The sequence below is a fragment of the Chanos chanos genome, chromosome 12 (genome assembly GCF_902362185.1).
Source record: "Chanos chanos chromosome 12, fChaCha1.1, whole genome shotgun sequence".
Taxonomy (NCBI): Eukaryota; Metazoa; Chordata; class Actinopteri; order Gonorynchiformes; family Chanidae; genus Chanos; species Chanos chanos.
Window position 1 is genome coordinate 19,992,347 of NC_044506.1, and position 13,914 is coordinate 20,006,260.

Sequence of the window (13,914 nt, forward strand, 5' to 3'; positions counted from 1 at the left end):
TCTTCTGACCACAGCTCTTCTTCTGACCATTGAACTTTCTTACCTCAGTATTTGCACCTTTTTGCACTCTGCCATAACAGATCTTCGCTTGAAATCTTACCATCACTGGGTCTTGTTTTGTTTCCGTTTTTTCTGGCTAACTCTGTGAACAACATCAATGTGTCTAAATAAAGTTTCCATGCCTCAAGAAAAACAGTATTTCATATACTCGCTGTTTTTCTATTTTTGCCCTTTTGATCCAGTAGCCCACAGACCATTCAGGTTCTGTCTCCTCTGGTGTCTCTCAGACTCATTCGGTTTGACTTTGTGTTCAGTGAATAATCTTCTACTACGGTCTGTGCTTGTACTTTTGCTGAGTCTTAACAGTGGCCAACATGTAATCAACTTCTTTCAAAAGAGACTATGGTCTTCTCAAAGGCTTTGAAACACACCGGTTTCTGCTTTATTATGTATTTCAGACCATCCAGTAGCTGGCTGACTTTTTTTTTTCAGCCCTTCAGCAGTTTAATGACATTCTCCTACTCCTTTTCAAGAGATGCCCCCTGTCTTCCCATTTCTTTGGGAGGGGGTTGTTAGCAATCAAACCAGACAGTTTCACCAGGTCAGGGATGGACGCAATGCTTGATAGTGTCCTTCAGTTACTACATCCATCTCAGCCCTTGCTAAGATGTGACATCATAATGACTTGATCCCATGACATGTTCGATTGCATGTACCTCTCTCACCCTCATTTTTCAGATATCTGTTTAGATATCCCAGTGTCTATTATCAAACTGGATTATATCAGTTAATGTACCATTCACGGGTAAGAAGTTTTAATTCGACATAAAATGCTGACCATTTAGAGACAATTTTCCACACTCGGAATACAGATATGCTTGACGGAGAGGTTTGTTGAAAAGAAAGTGCTTTAATGTGGTGAAAAACTAAGAGAAGTTTTCAGGCGTTGTACATGATGAATGTGCTGTCTGCCACAAGCATGACTAGATCTAGGTGGGGAGCCCACGTGTGTGTCCCTTCACAGCCCCCTATAAACTCAATAGCCCCAGTGATTGATCGCACTGTTAAATATCGCAGCAGTATTGACAGTACCATGAGCGGCATCTGTTTCACAAAAATACAATCTTAGACATGGTTATGTAGATTTGAACCTGTATAGTGTGTTTAAATATAGAACTCAACACCTAATTATAGCAACCTGTCTCACTCCATCTTATTTCATCAGTGAGACCTCTATCAGTGCTACATTCAATATAGTAAAGTCTCTGCATAGCCCCAATCTCAGACATGAGAGATCTGTTTTACATAGTTTTGGTTAAGTACATTGGCAAAACTGGAGCTATATCAGCATTTTGCTCAAATATTTTATGTTGCATGTTTGCTATGCAGAAATATCAATGAACAAAGAACACATTAAGACAGGACGAGCTTTGTTTATTAGACCATGTACAATAAAACTCTTATCTTAATCCAGCGAGGAGACAACCCAAAATTAATTGCCCAGAAAAGATCAACATTTGCTTCTTGGTACTGGGTCAGACAGTTATTATAGATTGCAGACTGTGAATTTGCTTAGCGTGGACGATTTGAACGAGAACAATCACAACTGCCTATGTTCTCGATCGAATTCCCAGACGGTATGGTCTCGCTGATTGTGTCATCCCAAATATCAGGCTGTGGTCTGGCACACCTCCATCTTCGGGCCATACCAGTCGGAATCTCCGCAGGATGGTGACTAAAATAAGGAAGAGCTCCATGCGAGCAAGCCCCTCACCCAAACATACACGAGGCCCTGGACAAGGACACAACAAGGCTGGTCAAGAAACACATTTCATACAGAATATCACAGGATCTCCACCCACAAGCAGTCTCACACTGGATAATGTGAAATCAAGGTCACATGCTGATAGAAAATATCAGGCTGCCCAGTGTTTCTGTTGATGAGGTTCATGTAATGGTACCTGCAGAGAAGGGTATGAAGGCATCTGGCTTCACAAACTCCCCCTTATCATTCAGGAAGTTTTGTGGGTTAAACTCATCAGGGAATTTCCATTGATCTTTCTCTCTCAGTGCAGAGGACAGATAGGGGACAATCAGAGTACCCTGAGAGAAAGAATGAGAGAGAAGAGAGAGAGAGATATGTAACAGATTACAGAAGTGTGGTTTTACACAGGTAAGGGATGATGAGGGGACCATGAGATAGATAGATAGATAGGTGTACTAATTCCAGTTTGGACAACTGTGAATCTGACTGTGAATTCTGACCTTTGGGATGCTGTAGCCCCGGATCTGAGTGTTGGCTGTGGTTGTGTGGAATACACTTAGAGGTACAACGTCACCGACACGTTGAGCTTCATGGATCACAGCCTGAACATACGGCATAGCGTGTCTGTCCTCGTATGAAACATGTTCACGGGAGCCCAGCACCATGTCAATCTCTTGCTGACAGTGCTCTGGTAAGGGAAATATATGTACATTATACACAGGGAGTGATACACATTCAGATGTTGAGCATTAGAACCCATTTAATCCCCAAATAATGTATTGAGAATATTTAAATGACAGATATGTGCAGATATGAATGTGCATAAACACACACACACACAGAGGATTTGGCTAAAGTAGAGATTATATAGAGAGTATGAAGATCCATGGACCAGAAAGTCAGATATGAGATGTTTAAGGGGATGGGGAACAGTGCTGAAGGATAAATGCGGTGAGAGAATGAATGTTGAAGTGAAGGTCTTTGAGTGTATGAAGGTTGGGAGAATGAGTTTATTCATAAATGAATGTTGATTAATTGTCTCACCCTGAATGTGGGTGTGAGTCATTAGGTACAGAGTTAGTGTTCGGAGTGTGTTTGAAGTTGTGTCGGTTCCAGCAATGAACAGGTCGATCAGTAATATCACCAAATTAGCATCATCAAACGATGAACCTTCGGCTCTCTGCAAAAGATACCCACAGGCACATGCATAACTTACAAAGCCTTTGGGTGCATGCTGAGATAAAACATAAGAATAGCCCGACGATTTCCTTCTCCCATCCAGTTAATCAAATTTCAGTATCATTTCCATAATGTCCGGTCCTGGGAAATCGACTGAGGAATGCTGCTAAGATCTCAGTGGACAACTTTTACGACTCTTTTTTTTTTTCTCTCACCTTCTCCATCTCCTCCAGGTAACTGTCAATCAGGTCTCTGGGCTCCCCAGCAACCTGAGATCTCTTGTGCTCCGCAACGACTTTCCGGATGTGTTCTTTGAGTAGCTCGTAGTGGTGAAAGGAGCTGCGAAAAGGCAGGGGAAGGAACCTCAAAGCTGGGGCAATGTCATAGATCTGAAACACATTAAGAGTCATTGAACCAAGACATACAGTTCACAAAATACGTGTAGTATGTGCTGTAACATCTACGCATTGTTTAAAAATGAAGTAAAATGAACTACAAAGAGTTTGTCAGTTATGTGTCGTGATTTGAAACTGAGGCTTAGTTTCAGAAGATTAAAAGGGTAACGTAATCTACTAAAATCAACAACGTGTTGCTGGTTCTATTTTTAACAGTGATTGATAGAGATGAGTAGTGAGTGTGTTGGAGAAGGGGAGCGGTCAGGTACCATGGCCCAGGGCCCGAGCATGAGCTTGATAAATTCCTCTATTGAGTTAATGAGTGTCTGGAAGTACTTGTCTTCATAATCAAACCGAGAGCCAAAAATAAGGGAACAGATGATGTTAGAGGCAGCGTGATGGAAGAGATGCTGAGGGTTCATGGAGTTCCCTAAATCAGTGAGAGAGAGAGAGAGGGTGGGGGGGAGAGAGAGAGAGAGAGATGGGGAAACTGGTGCTGCTCTGCTGGTACGAAATAACTCGAGCATTACCTGGTAACTCATGAACAAGAACTGAAGGCATGGACAGATACGTAACATCACAGTCTGATTATACTATACTGGCCTACTGTATTTCCCCAAGGTTGGCAGCCAACCTACGGCAAAGCCCTAAAGATCCACTGTCGATTTAAGATCCTTTCCCTGAGCTGCTGTCGCTGTCCTAATACCTGCATGTTGCTCCAGACTCGTGCAGACGTGTTTGGCCTCCTCCAGGATCCTCTCTTCCATGCTTTGTTTTCCCAGGCCAAAGTTCCTCAGCGTGGTCAGAGTAAAGCGCCGATGGTCACGCCATCTGGTGCTATAATCTACCATAATCAAACCTAAATAAAACAAAACACAAAACAAAGATTTAGCATGGTGCACTGCATAGGGAGGAAAGCAGTGCTTTTCTCTCAAATATTGATTCAGGATGTGTGATGGCCTTTCTGTGGTTTACTGTACATTTTGTTCATTGGACGTAATATATACATATCGCATTACCATTGCTGGACAAAAGACTGATCATCAGGTGATTTGGTGATCACATGCAAATATTTATCTTCCAAACCAACCGGAGGCAACGGAACACTCAAACACCTATGTTGACCACTACACAGATAAGTGTTACATTTTCTGCCTGCCAAACAGTGACAGTGTGTTTGTGTGTGTATGTGTGTGTGCGTGTGCGTGTGCGTGTGCGTGTGCGCGTGCACGTTACCTTTTCCTGCAGTTATGTGACTGATCATTGTGTGATTGGCTCGTCCAGCAAATTCAGCTCCATGGGTGACCAGAGCCTCCCTGATGACTTCCTGACCTGTCAAGACAACCACTGGACGTCCACCGAGATACACACTGAACACTGATCCATAACGCCGGGAAAGCTACGTCAACACACAAAGAGAAATACAAGAGCATGAGCAAGACGGAAAACAAAAGTTTTACCATAGTTTTTCCTCGGAGAACAAGGACAGGATTTTGAATCACAAAACTGATGAATTTAGACACGTCTTGCCAGACTAAATCGTGCAAGACCTTGTTCAGTTCAGATTTTCATTATTTTGACTCTGTTAAAATGCAAAAAAATGGTAATCATGCATTATAATGTACATGCAGATGTCATTTTAAACTTTGTGCCATGAGGACAACTGACTATGTAATTCAATTTATGTAATGTATGGTATTCAATTATTTGGCCACTAGGAGCATCCAAACACTTCCATGTATTTGTACGTTTTGATACTTGTATTGAGTTTACTGAAGGAATATTCATTTTTTCTTCTGAGAGCTACTGTGCATGACTCGGCATAAATTTAATCATCCCAAATTCATGATTGTTAAGCCAGATGGAGGCACTTGCAGATTCAACTAGAGCACAGGGCACAGTTAGGATAAAAGTGTTTGCTTTGTCACTGTGACTCAGATATCAAACAAAACAGAAATAATAGCCACCCCTTTGATCCTATAGCCAACTGCAGCATAGCTGTTATCTTAGTGGATGGCTGCAGAGTTTAATTAATAGCTCAATAGCAACTGCAGACCGCAAAACACATTTTGCAATGTTTGTAGTCTCCTGGGTCATCGAGGTTAAACAAGCATAGTACACAACTTAAAGTTGCAGTGTTCTTTAGGTGCTATAAAGGTGCAACAGGCTTCATTACCAAAGCAATCAAAGAATTTACCCACAGACAATTTTTAGCTTCAATGTGTGTATCAACAGCCAACAGAGGTTAATAATTAACTTAACTCTCACTATGTGCATACTCCAATTATGTTTCTTAGCTTGTTTTTTTTTTCTGATCCAGATTCACTGACCATTGAAAACAAGAGCAATACGACATGTCTGATTTTTTTTTATGTTCCATAGATTACATCAGCCCATGATGTCTAATGATAATTTCCACTAGTGCAGTGGCCAGTGGAAGTGTTTGGGGAGGAGGGTTCACTACAGACGGACTTGATATGTTAACAAGCATTGCCAAGGGCCAGACTCTCTGCTGCGTCGTTTATTAATACACATATGTGCTGAAGGCAACTGCTACTCCATTGTTTGCCTTGTGACTAACCATGATTTTTTCAAAATCCTGCTGTAAAACTTTACAATTAAAGGGATGTTCCAGCTACTCAACCAAGCTCTCTGAACAAGCTGACCGATATTTTCATGACTCTCCACAAATGCTACACAGATACAGGAACAGTGGTCCAGACTCCATTCGTAACATTATGTGAACCATTGTGTTACTATCATTGAAAATGTGTACGACAAGTGTTGTGTGGCTGATTTGTACTGTCAGTGTAATAAAATGTGCATGTTACCGATGTCAGATATTTGAGTTGTTTGGTATGAGCTTTGCATCATATTTTACCAGCATTGCTTAAGGTATCAGTAATAAAGAAGATTCGTTTACCCTGTCTAGCTCCTTGAGTGGGTTCTCCGAGTCAAATTGAAGCAGGTTGCCAAAGAGGGGCAGGGGTACTGGTCCAGGAGGGAAGTTTTTGGGTCGCTGCAACTTGACGAGAAAGTACAAGATGAAGATCCCGAGCCACAGTAGAACCAGAGTTCCCAGCATGGTGTGTCAGGTCTTGAAAGATTCCAGCTGTCATGCTGTACACTTATATTGTGAATGGTCTGGTATCTTTTTGGCTACAGGTGTAATACAGTGCTGGTGTAGCTCCGCCCCAAATCTGTGAATTGCCTGAATTCTTAAGGCTATATGGAGATAGATGACGCAACAAGTCTCTGTTCACACACATACACGTTCGTACACACCCATACACACACACAAACACACACACACATACATACACGTGCAAAGAGAGGGAGTGTGTGTGAGAGAGTGAGGGAGGGAGGGAGAGAGAGGGAGAGAGAGAGAGAGAGAGAGAGAGAAAGAGAGAGAGAGAGGGAAAGAAAGAAATTAATATTAATTTGACTGACTGTTTTGCACGTACTCTTACAACCATGACTCTGGGATTTTTTCATTTATGCTGTGTCATGCTTAGCTGACCACAAAAGAGAAATGAATAGTGGTTATTTAGGCTGACAGTCTGTGTTATCAAAATGCTGCATTTGCATGACATTGCATAAAGTTAGTCTAGAATAAAAATAAAACTCTAAATTAGCTTTATATCTAAAATGGAATTTCCCAAAAATTTGGAAAAAATACATTTTACCCATAAAAACTCAGAACATGGTGGTGCACTTGGCATGAAAAATTTGCTTGTATATGTGAAAAGGAATTCTTCACATGACTAGTCTTTCACTCACTTTAATGTCCTTCTCAGATGACTCCAAAATCAAACTATATTGAGGGCACATGTACTTATGTAGAATTAAATAAAAATGATACATTTCAATCACACTAATTAAATCTTACACACATGTCTCTTTGTGAAGAGGTTATCTGCCAAAATTCAGAGTAATTATGTCTCAAATAACCTTGTCAATTGCGAGAGACCAATCCGGAGACAGGAAAACAGTATAGCCCGAGCACTTCTATTGGTTTACTGTTTAACCGGACAGAAGTAAAAATCAATTTATGAGTAGACAACTTTATCTCACCAAAATATGACATAACATACAGGTAACAACAGTGCCTGAGATCAAAGCACAGCTGTATTGGCCAGGAATCAAATCCAGGTCAACTGCTTGGAAGGCAGTTATGCTCACCGCTATACCACCAATCCTACAGACTTGAGGCCACTCTTCTCAGTTCCATCACCTCAGGAAGCCTGAGGGTGGTAGCCTATCACTGTTTCAGCACCAACAAGCTGCTGTCCAGCTGCTCAAAAGGGTTAGTGCTAGAAAGATCCTGCCCCGTGTGAGGATCGAACTCACGACCTTCAGATTATGAGACTGACGCGCTACCTACTGCGCTAACGAGGCTGAGAGCAACAAGTATGCGGCAAACACAAAGACGTTCCCAACAAGACCATATCCAGCACCACGTCTGTGACTGCAGGTTCAGGCTGATGTGGGCTTGAAGCAGCCTTTGATCAAACAAAGGCAAATTATCGTGACAAAAAAAGCTTCACTAGAGGTTCACAGCCAAGAGTTTGGTTCATCTCAATGAGCCTCCCAGGTTTCTGGAGGCCTTGAGAGAGAGACTCTCTAACAGCAGCATGGCTAATGGCCTCACAATTAAGTCTACTGCTTGTAGGTCCACCGCTAAGAATTGGGCTCATCTCAAAGTGCTGCCTGAATGGCTGAAGGTAATGGGGCAAGTTTTTAGTGACCCTAAGAAAGATGCCCACACTGACAGCAGTGTGGCTATAGTGTCAGGATTTTGTCTGAAGCTTGAAGAGGACACCCAAGGCCTCAAGCAGAGGAACATTCAAGAAGGGGTCAAGTCTCGGCAGGTCCCTGTTGTGGGGACCCTTGGATGAAGTCCTGCTCTGGAAACTCCAGAGGTGGGCGGGAATGCTGAATCATGTGACAGTGGGCCCCGATGGCTCCCACAGAACACAACCCGAAAGTGCTCCACATGAAGAGGTAGCAACTTGTGTGTGATTCAAAAGAGAAAAATTAAATCAGAATAGTCCATTTCACATTAAGACTGAGTGTGAGAGGTCAATCTAATCATTATTTTGTTGGTTTGATTTGAGCATCCTTCCTCTGGACACCACACAGTATTGCAGTCAGCTTTCAGTTATCACAAGATGTGGATAACGGGAGGTTGTAACCTCTCCGGTCCTCTTACCTGAACATTGAAGTAGAAACTGAAACCACACTGAAGAGAGAGAACAGAATGCGCACACTCTAGAACACTACACAACTAACAACATTTTTTGTTTTGGACAGAGAAGATGTGTATAATTTAGACAGAATTCTGAGATTTTCTGTTCCTCTATTTTAAGCCTCTATGAAGCTAATATGCATTGGCCAGGAATTGAACCCAGGTCAACGGCTTGGAAGGCAGCGCTGCTCATAATTATACCACAAACGCTTCAGGATTTGAGCTCAAAGACTGATGTTCTCCCATCGTACGAGGAAGCCACAAAGAAAAGCAGATGGCTGAAGCCAAACACTGTTTCAGCACCACCAAAACCACTAGGCAGCTGCTCAAATGGGTTAATGGTAAAATGGCTTGTGCCCCGTGTGAGGATCGAACTCACGACCTTCAGATTATGAGACTGACGCGCTACCTACTGCGCTAACGAGGCTGAAACGAAGATGAATAAACATTCCCATATTCCCTGCGTGTGGTTCATTAGCCACACTGCTGTTTTTGAAGTATCTGTTTCTCAAGGCCTCTACAAACCTGGGGCCTATACAACGAAGTAAGTTCAACATACCCAGGGTATCTTTTCGTTAGCTGGCTTGACAAACCCTAACAACCGCAGTCACACATAAGAGATGTCGCGACGCTGTTACCGACTCATTAACTCAACCCAGGTTTTCCCAATCTAGCTATGAGTGAGTTCACGTAGGAGGGGCAGTGTTGCCACAAGACAACCAATCACTAGCAAGAAGAGGTCTTGAGCCACATATTTCACTTAAAAAGAGTGTGACGTCTACTATGTGCGGTCACATTTGTGATAATGTTTTTAATTTATTTACTTAAGAATTGATTGTAATGTAATCGGTCTCATTGTCTTTTAAGAAGAGGTCGCTATGCATTCGATATGCATGTGTCAGTATCCAGCTGTGAAAATGCACTTACTATACTTACTCCTCTACAGTAGGGGTCAGCAGCGAGATCGTGGGTTGCCTTTGGGTTTATATGCGCAATTAGCAATTTCCTCTCATTATTCCAGAGGATTCCATGCAGTGGACCACGTTTCTCTGTCTGATTATTTATTCACCGTCAGGTTAGTAATGTGCAAAACATCACATAAGTTGTTGTATGTAACTGGCTGACTTTAACTGAGTTTGTGTATTGGAGCAGAAAGGTTATTTTAATGGAATAAGATGTTTTCTTCCAAGTGCGATTAAAATACTGCCTGTCAAGTGTAGCATAATGTGGGTGAACCTCACACATTCTCTTTGTACATTTTATTTTGGGTTTCATCAGCTACTGCTAAAACACCTGTTGATATTGTAATTATCCAAAGAAAACTATTGAGATTGTAGACAGTGTCTGTATTCGTGTATGATGTATTCGTAAAATGTTTGTATGGTAGGGTAGAGACTGTGATTGCGTGGGCATGCGTGGGTGCCTGATTTCCAGAAGGTTCTTCACTTTAATGCATCTAGTCAGTAAGTTAGCTAGCGAACCGTTTATTTAATGTTCATTGCTTTGGGTTTAACAACAGTGCAACGATCCTCATATCTGTTTAGCTGTACTTTTGAATATAGGAAAATAGGATCTAAACAGTAGGAGTTCAACTGGTGACCAGTATCAATGCAACCAAGACTACATGTAAGATCATTTAAAGTAAAAGTGAATTTGCTTTGTGTAACAGAATATAAGTCTAGGTAAATATTATATTAACAATGTAGGAAGCCAAGTGTGAAAATATGACAAGTGATTTGTGTTTTATTTGAGACATTTTTATATTTGTTTGTTAATGGAAATAAGGTGAAATTATATTTTTGATACATGCAAGGAAAGGACATTGAGTATACAGTGAGGCAAAGAGAGACCTAACAGTTGCACTTGTTGAAACTATGTTAAATAAACATTACTCCAGAGGATTCCATGCAGTGATCCATGTCTCCCTGTCTGATCATTTATTCCCTGTATTATCAGGACCCTTATACCTGTTGCGCCAGTCCCACAACGTGGGACCCGTAACAAGAGCAACCCATGAGCCTTAACAAAAATGAGGATTTTAGGTCTATAATACAGGCTAAAAGCAACACAGTTGCTTCAGGCAAAGCCAGCTAGGAAAGCTGGAAAGAAATTGCATGTGTAAGTTAATAGGCTTATCAGTATCAACGCCCCATCATTAAGGCACAACCAGATCTAACTATCATCGCAGTTGTGTATTCCATGAAATTAATGAGTTGCTTAGATGTGTTCTTATGGTGTGTAAGTCAATATTAGCCTCATTCTTTCAGCTGCAACTCTGCTGGTGTTAAATGGTCTTGGGAGCAAGTGACGAATAAATATAGAAGCATAATTCAAACCAGTAAGTACACTTACTTGCAGATCGAATAAGGTCAACAAGTACAAGGCCTTAGTGCTTTAAAAAGTCTCTATATCAGGTTTATATCTCTATACAAAGACCTGAGAAATGAAACAATGAAATGTCTTTGAAATTGATTGCAGCCAACAGGGGAAAAAAATGAATCCAGGAAGACTGGAGGGAGCCCCCCCCCCACAGGACTACACTCCTGCTGAAGAGCTGGCCCTCTCCAATAATCTGGGTCGCCCCTTGATGGACAGAGTGGAAGGGCGAGTAACATCAGACCCTGGTGGACCAGGCAGCTCCCAACAAGAACAATTTGTATAGGGTATATTTTAATGAGTCAGTGTTAAAATACCACGTTGCTATTAAAACATGATAATACAATATAATACATTTTGTGGGAGCAAGTACTAAATTGCATTTACTTTCTCTACAGTTGATGGGGGACCTTGGTGTTGCTGTCACCACCCACTTACACACCTCTGTCCCATACAGTGAAAGCAACCTGTCATACACACTAGCATGTCATATGCGGTTGCTGATTATGGATTAAACAGGCCTCTCAGAGAGAGCTTTGGGATTACACTTTAGTGTTTTGTTAACAATTTCATCCACTTTTCAATTTGTATATCAATTTGAATATCTTAACACAGTTGGTGAGAGTGTGGACACTTGGCTGTAATTGATGCATCTTTAATTACAGGTTGAGTATCCCTTATCCGGAATGCCTGGGACCAGAAATGTTTTGGATTTTGTTTTTTTTGGGGGGGGGGGGGGTGCGTAAATGTTAAAGAAACTGTATAATTTGTTTTGTTTGTTTCAGGTTGGAGCAGACAATGTCAGGGGTCTGTACACTCTACGACTCGACATAGAGTATAAAAAAAAATTTAATCAAAAAAGCTCAGCTGGAGGTGGAGAAATTGGAGTACAAAAAGAAGGTATTTCAGTAACGTAATTTACTGTCAGGCCTGGGTAACAGTTAAACTGAAATGCCTCTTTCTTTGTTCCTTGGAGCGAGGAAAAACAAAATAATTGAAAAATAAAGACTTGCACAGGGGGGGAAATGACCTGTTCTTTGTTTTTTGCTTTAGGCAAAATATTGCTGTTAGACCAACAGCCACGTTGGGAATTGCACTTACCGTGTTCTTGCTTATGTTCTCCGCATCACCCACAGCATACATAAGAGTGCAAGGAAATGCATACAGTCTGCAGGACTGTTAGCTCGCGACTTCGATGTGTTGCACTGGCAACATACGTTTCAAGGAGCCGACAAAGATGAGCAGTTCTCTCCGCAGAGAATCTATATCTTTCATACAGATGCTTGTCAGGGAAAGCCAAAGGGTTTTGTCTGTCTCTCAGCCTTCTCGCTATCCATGCATCAAGGTCCACAGGATCTTCTAGGAATGGTGACGCCATTTTCCAGAGGAACTGATTGGTCAGTAGGCAGTACTTTTCCATATTTTGATCTGTTATCTGGAACGTAACCTGCTCCGGAGCAGGTTAGGTGTGCAGCATGAGTTGCCATGGCTATGTACCCCGGTAAAAAGTGAACCACCGTTGTGACACTGAAAACCCAGGGTTAAACCTGAATTTACCTTGCTACCCCACAAAATCCTGCTTCATAGTACAGGCCCCTGGGCAGCTCATTGAGGTGAGCCAAACTCTTTGCTGTGGAGCGCTGGTGAAGCTTTTTTTGTCACAGTGATTGCCTTTGTTTGCAGCCGCTCAAATGGGTTTATGTTAAAAAAAGCCTGCCCCGTGTGAGGATCGAACTCACGACCTTCAGATTATGAGACTGACGCGCTACCTACTGCGCTAACGAGGCTTAAATCAAAGTGTGTGCACCAAACACAAAAAACATTCCCACGGTCCCAACTCTAGCACCATGTGTTGGACTGCAGGCTCAGGCTGAGTTGGGTTTGCAGCAACATTCAGCCAAACAAAGGTAAATCATTGGGACAAAAGAGTTTTGCTGGAGGTCCACAGCCAAGAATGACTGCAATGACTGAAGAGTGCTGCCTGAGTGACTGAATGCAAGTTTCTTATGGCCTTGACAAACGGACATTCTCCGATGGCGGCGTAGCTAGTGGTCTCAGGATTATGTCTGCAATTTGCAGGGGACACTCGAGGCCTCAAGCAGAAGACCCTTCAGGAAGGTGAACATAAGGTGGCATCAGGTGAAAGCGTCTTTGCCTCTTCTTGGCAAAGAAACTGCCTTTTTTCCCCAGTGGGAAGAAAACTTCCTGGATGGCTGTCCTTTTTGTCTATTAATATGTGGAAAGTGATAGAGTACAAACCTTGGCAGCCATAGGTTTAAACCCACACCCCTGCCAAGACTGGGGCCATAATTCAGCTTCAGCACCAGCTTGGCCTCGCTATCTATAAACTCCAAGAGCTTTTTGGTTGTGGCCTTTCAGAGCCATTCAGTGGCCCTTCAGTGTTCCTGTACACCTCTGGAACATTCTGGATTGTTTCTGGGGCAAAATCATCCAAGCATCAAACCTGCCAGGGACCTGCCAAAGCTACAGCAGTCCTATACACTTCCCACATGTCTGGTCAATAATGCTAGTGCATCTCATGCATGAAAACAGACCTTGTCCAAGATGTCCAGACCTCCTAGAAGCAATCCATATTAACCAAGGAAGACTGCTTCTTCCATGAAGAAACATTCCCCACTGCAGGATATGGAGCCTGACCCGCAGGCCCCTGGAAGACAGATACATTCACCCAGGGAAAAGTGCTCCTCGTTGTGGCAAGAATCCCCACTGCATGCCTTGGATCCTGACTTCCAGGCCCCCAGAAGCCATGCATAATATTTTATACAGTCATTATGGATAAGATGGCGTAAATTGCTTGAGGTAAAGTCCTAAAATATCCTGGTTTAAAGAGTTATAGAACTAGCTAATCAAAACACCAGACTGCTACACTTAGGCTTTTAAAATTTGCAATGAAAGAAATATTTTTAAAAAATTGAGATAAAGTAAGTGCT

The 13,914-nt window shown here is 42.2% G+C and overlaps 1 protein-coding gene and 3 non-coding genes across 5 annotated transcripts; all 4 read right to left on the reverse strand.

Annotated features, from left to right (window-relative positions):
• Nucleotides 1-1,413: 1,413 nt before the first annotated feature.
• Nucleotides 1,414-6,469, reverse strand: LOC115824929 (cytochrome P450 2F2). Of its 2 annotated transcripts, none has more exons than XM_030788650.1 (9): nucleotides 6,263-6,469; nucleotides 4,576-4,738; nucleotides 4,046-4,198; nucleotides 3,609-3,769; nucleotides 3,160-3,333; nucleotides 2,810-2,945; nucleotides 2,266-2,453; nucleotides 1,962-2,103; nucleotides 1,414-1,792 (listed from the first exon to the last, which is right to left on the reverse strand). In XM_030788650.1, exons 1-9 carry the CDS (start codon nucleotides 6,422-6,424, stop codon nucleotides 1,611-1,613), a joined length of 1,461 nt encoding a protein of 486 aa, XP_030644510.1. In that variant the 5' UTR covers nucleotides 6,425-6,469; the 3' UTR covers nucleotides 1,414-1,610. The 2 variants fall into 2 exon arrangements, with proteins under 2 accessions (XP_030644510.1, XP_030644511.1); XM_030788651.1 differs by having other exon boundaries at nucleotides 2,810-2,943; nucleotides 3,140-3,333.
• A 1,195-nt stretch (nucleotides 6,470-7,664) lies between these two features.
• On the reverse strand, nucleotides 7,665-7,737 carry trnam-cau (transfer RNA methionine (anticodon CAU)). Its single transcript has one exon. It is a non-coding gene; the product is annotated as a tRNA-Met (tRNA).
• A 1,204-nt stretch (nucleotides 7,738-8,941) lies between these two features.
• trnam-cau (transfer RNA methionine (anticodon CAU)) lies at nucleotides 8,942-9,014 on the reverse strand. The gene has a single exon. It is a non-coding gene; the product is annotated as a tRNA-Met (tRNA).
• A 3,663-nt stretch (nucleotides 9,015-12,677) lies between these two features.
• trnam-cau (transfer RNA methionine (anticodon CAU)) lies at nucleotides 12,678-12,750 on the reverse strand. Its single transcript has one exon. It is a non-coding gene; the product is annotated as a tRNA-Met (tRNA).
• Nucleotides 12,751-13,914: the final 1,164 nt, after the last annotated feature.

Excerpts from the sequence above, each read along its gene's own strand:
- LOC115824929 (XM_030788651.1), bottom strand. The coding sequence starts at position 6,424 with ATGCTGGGAACTCTGGTTCTACTGTGGCTCGGGATCTTCATCTTGTAC. Across the intron at positions 3,334-3,608 it reads TGCTCGGGCCCTGGGCCATG|ATCTATGACATTGCCCCAGC; the intron begins GTACCTGACCGC and ends AATGTGTTTCAG. Across the intron at positions 1,793-1,961 it reads CTTCATACCCTTCTCTGCAG|GGCCTCGTGTATGTTTGGGT; the intron begins GTACCATTACAT and ends GTCCTTGTCCAG.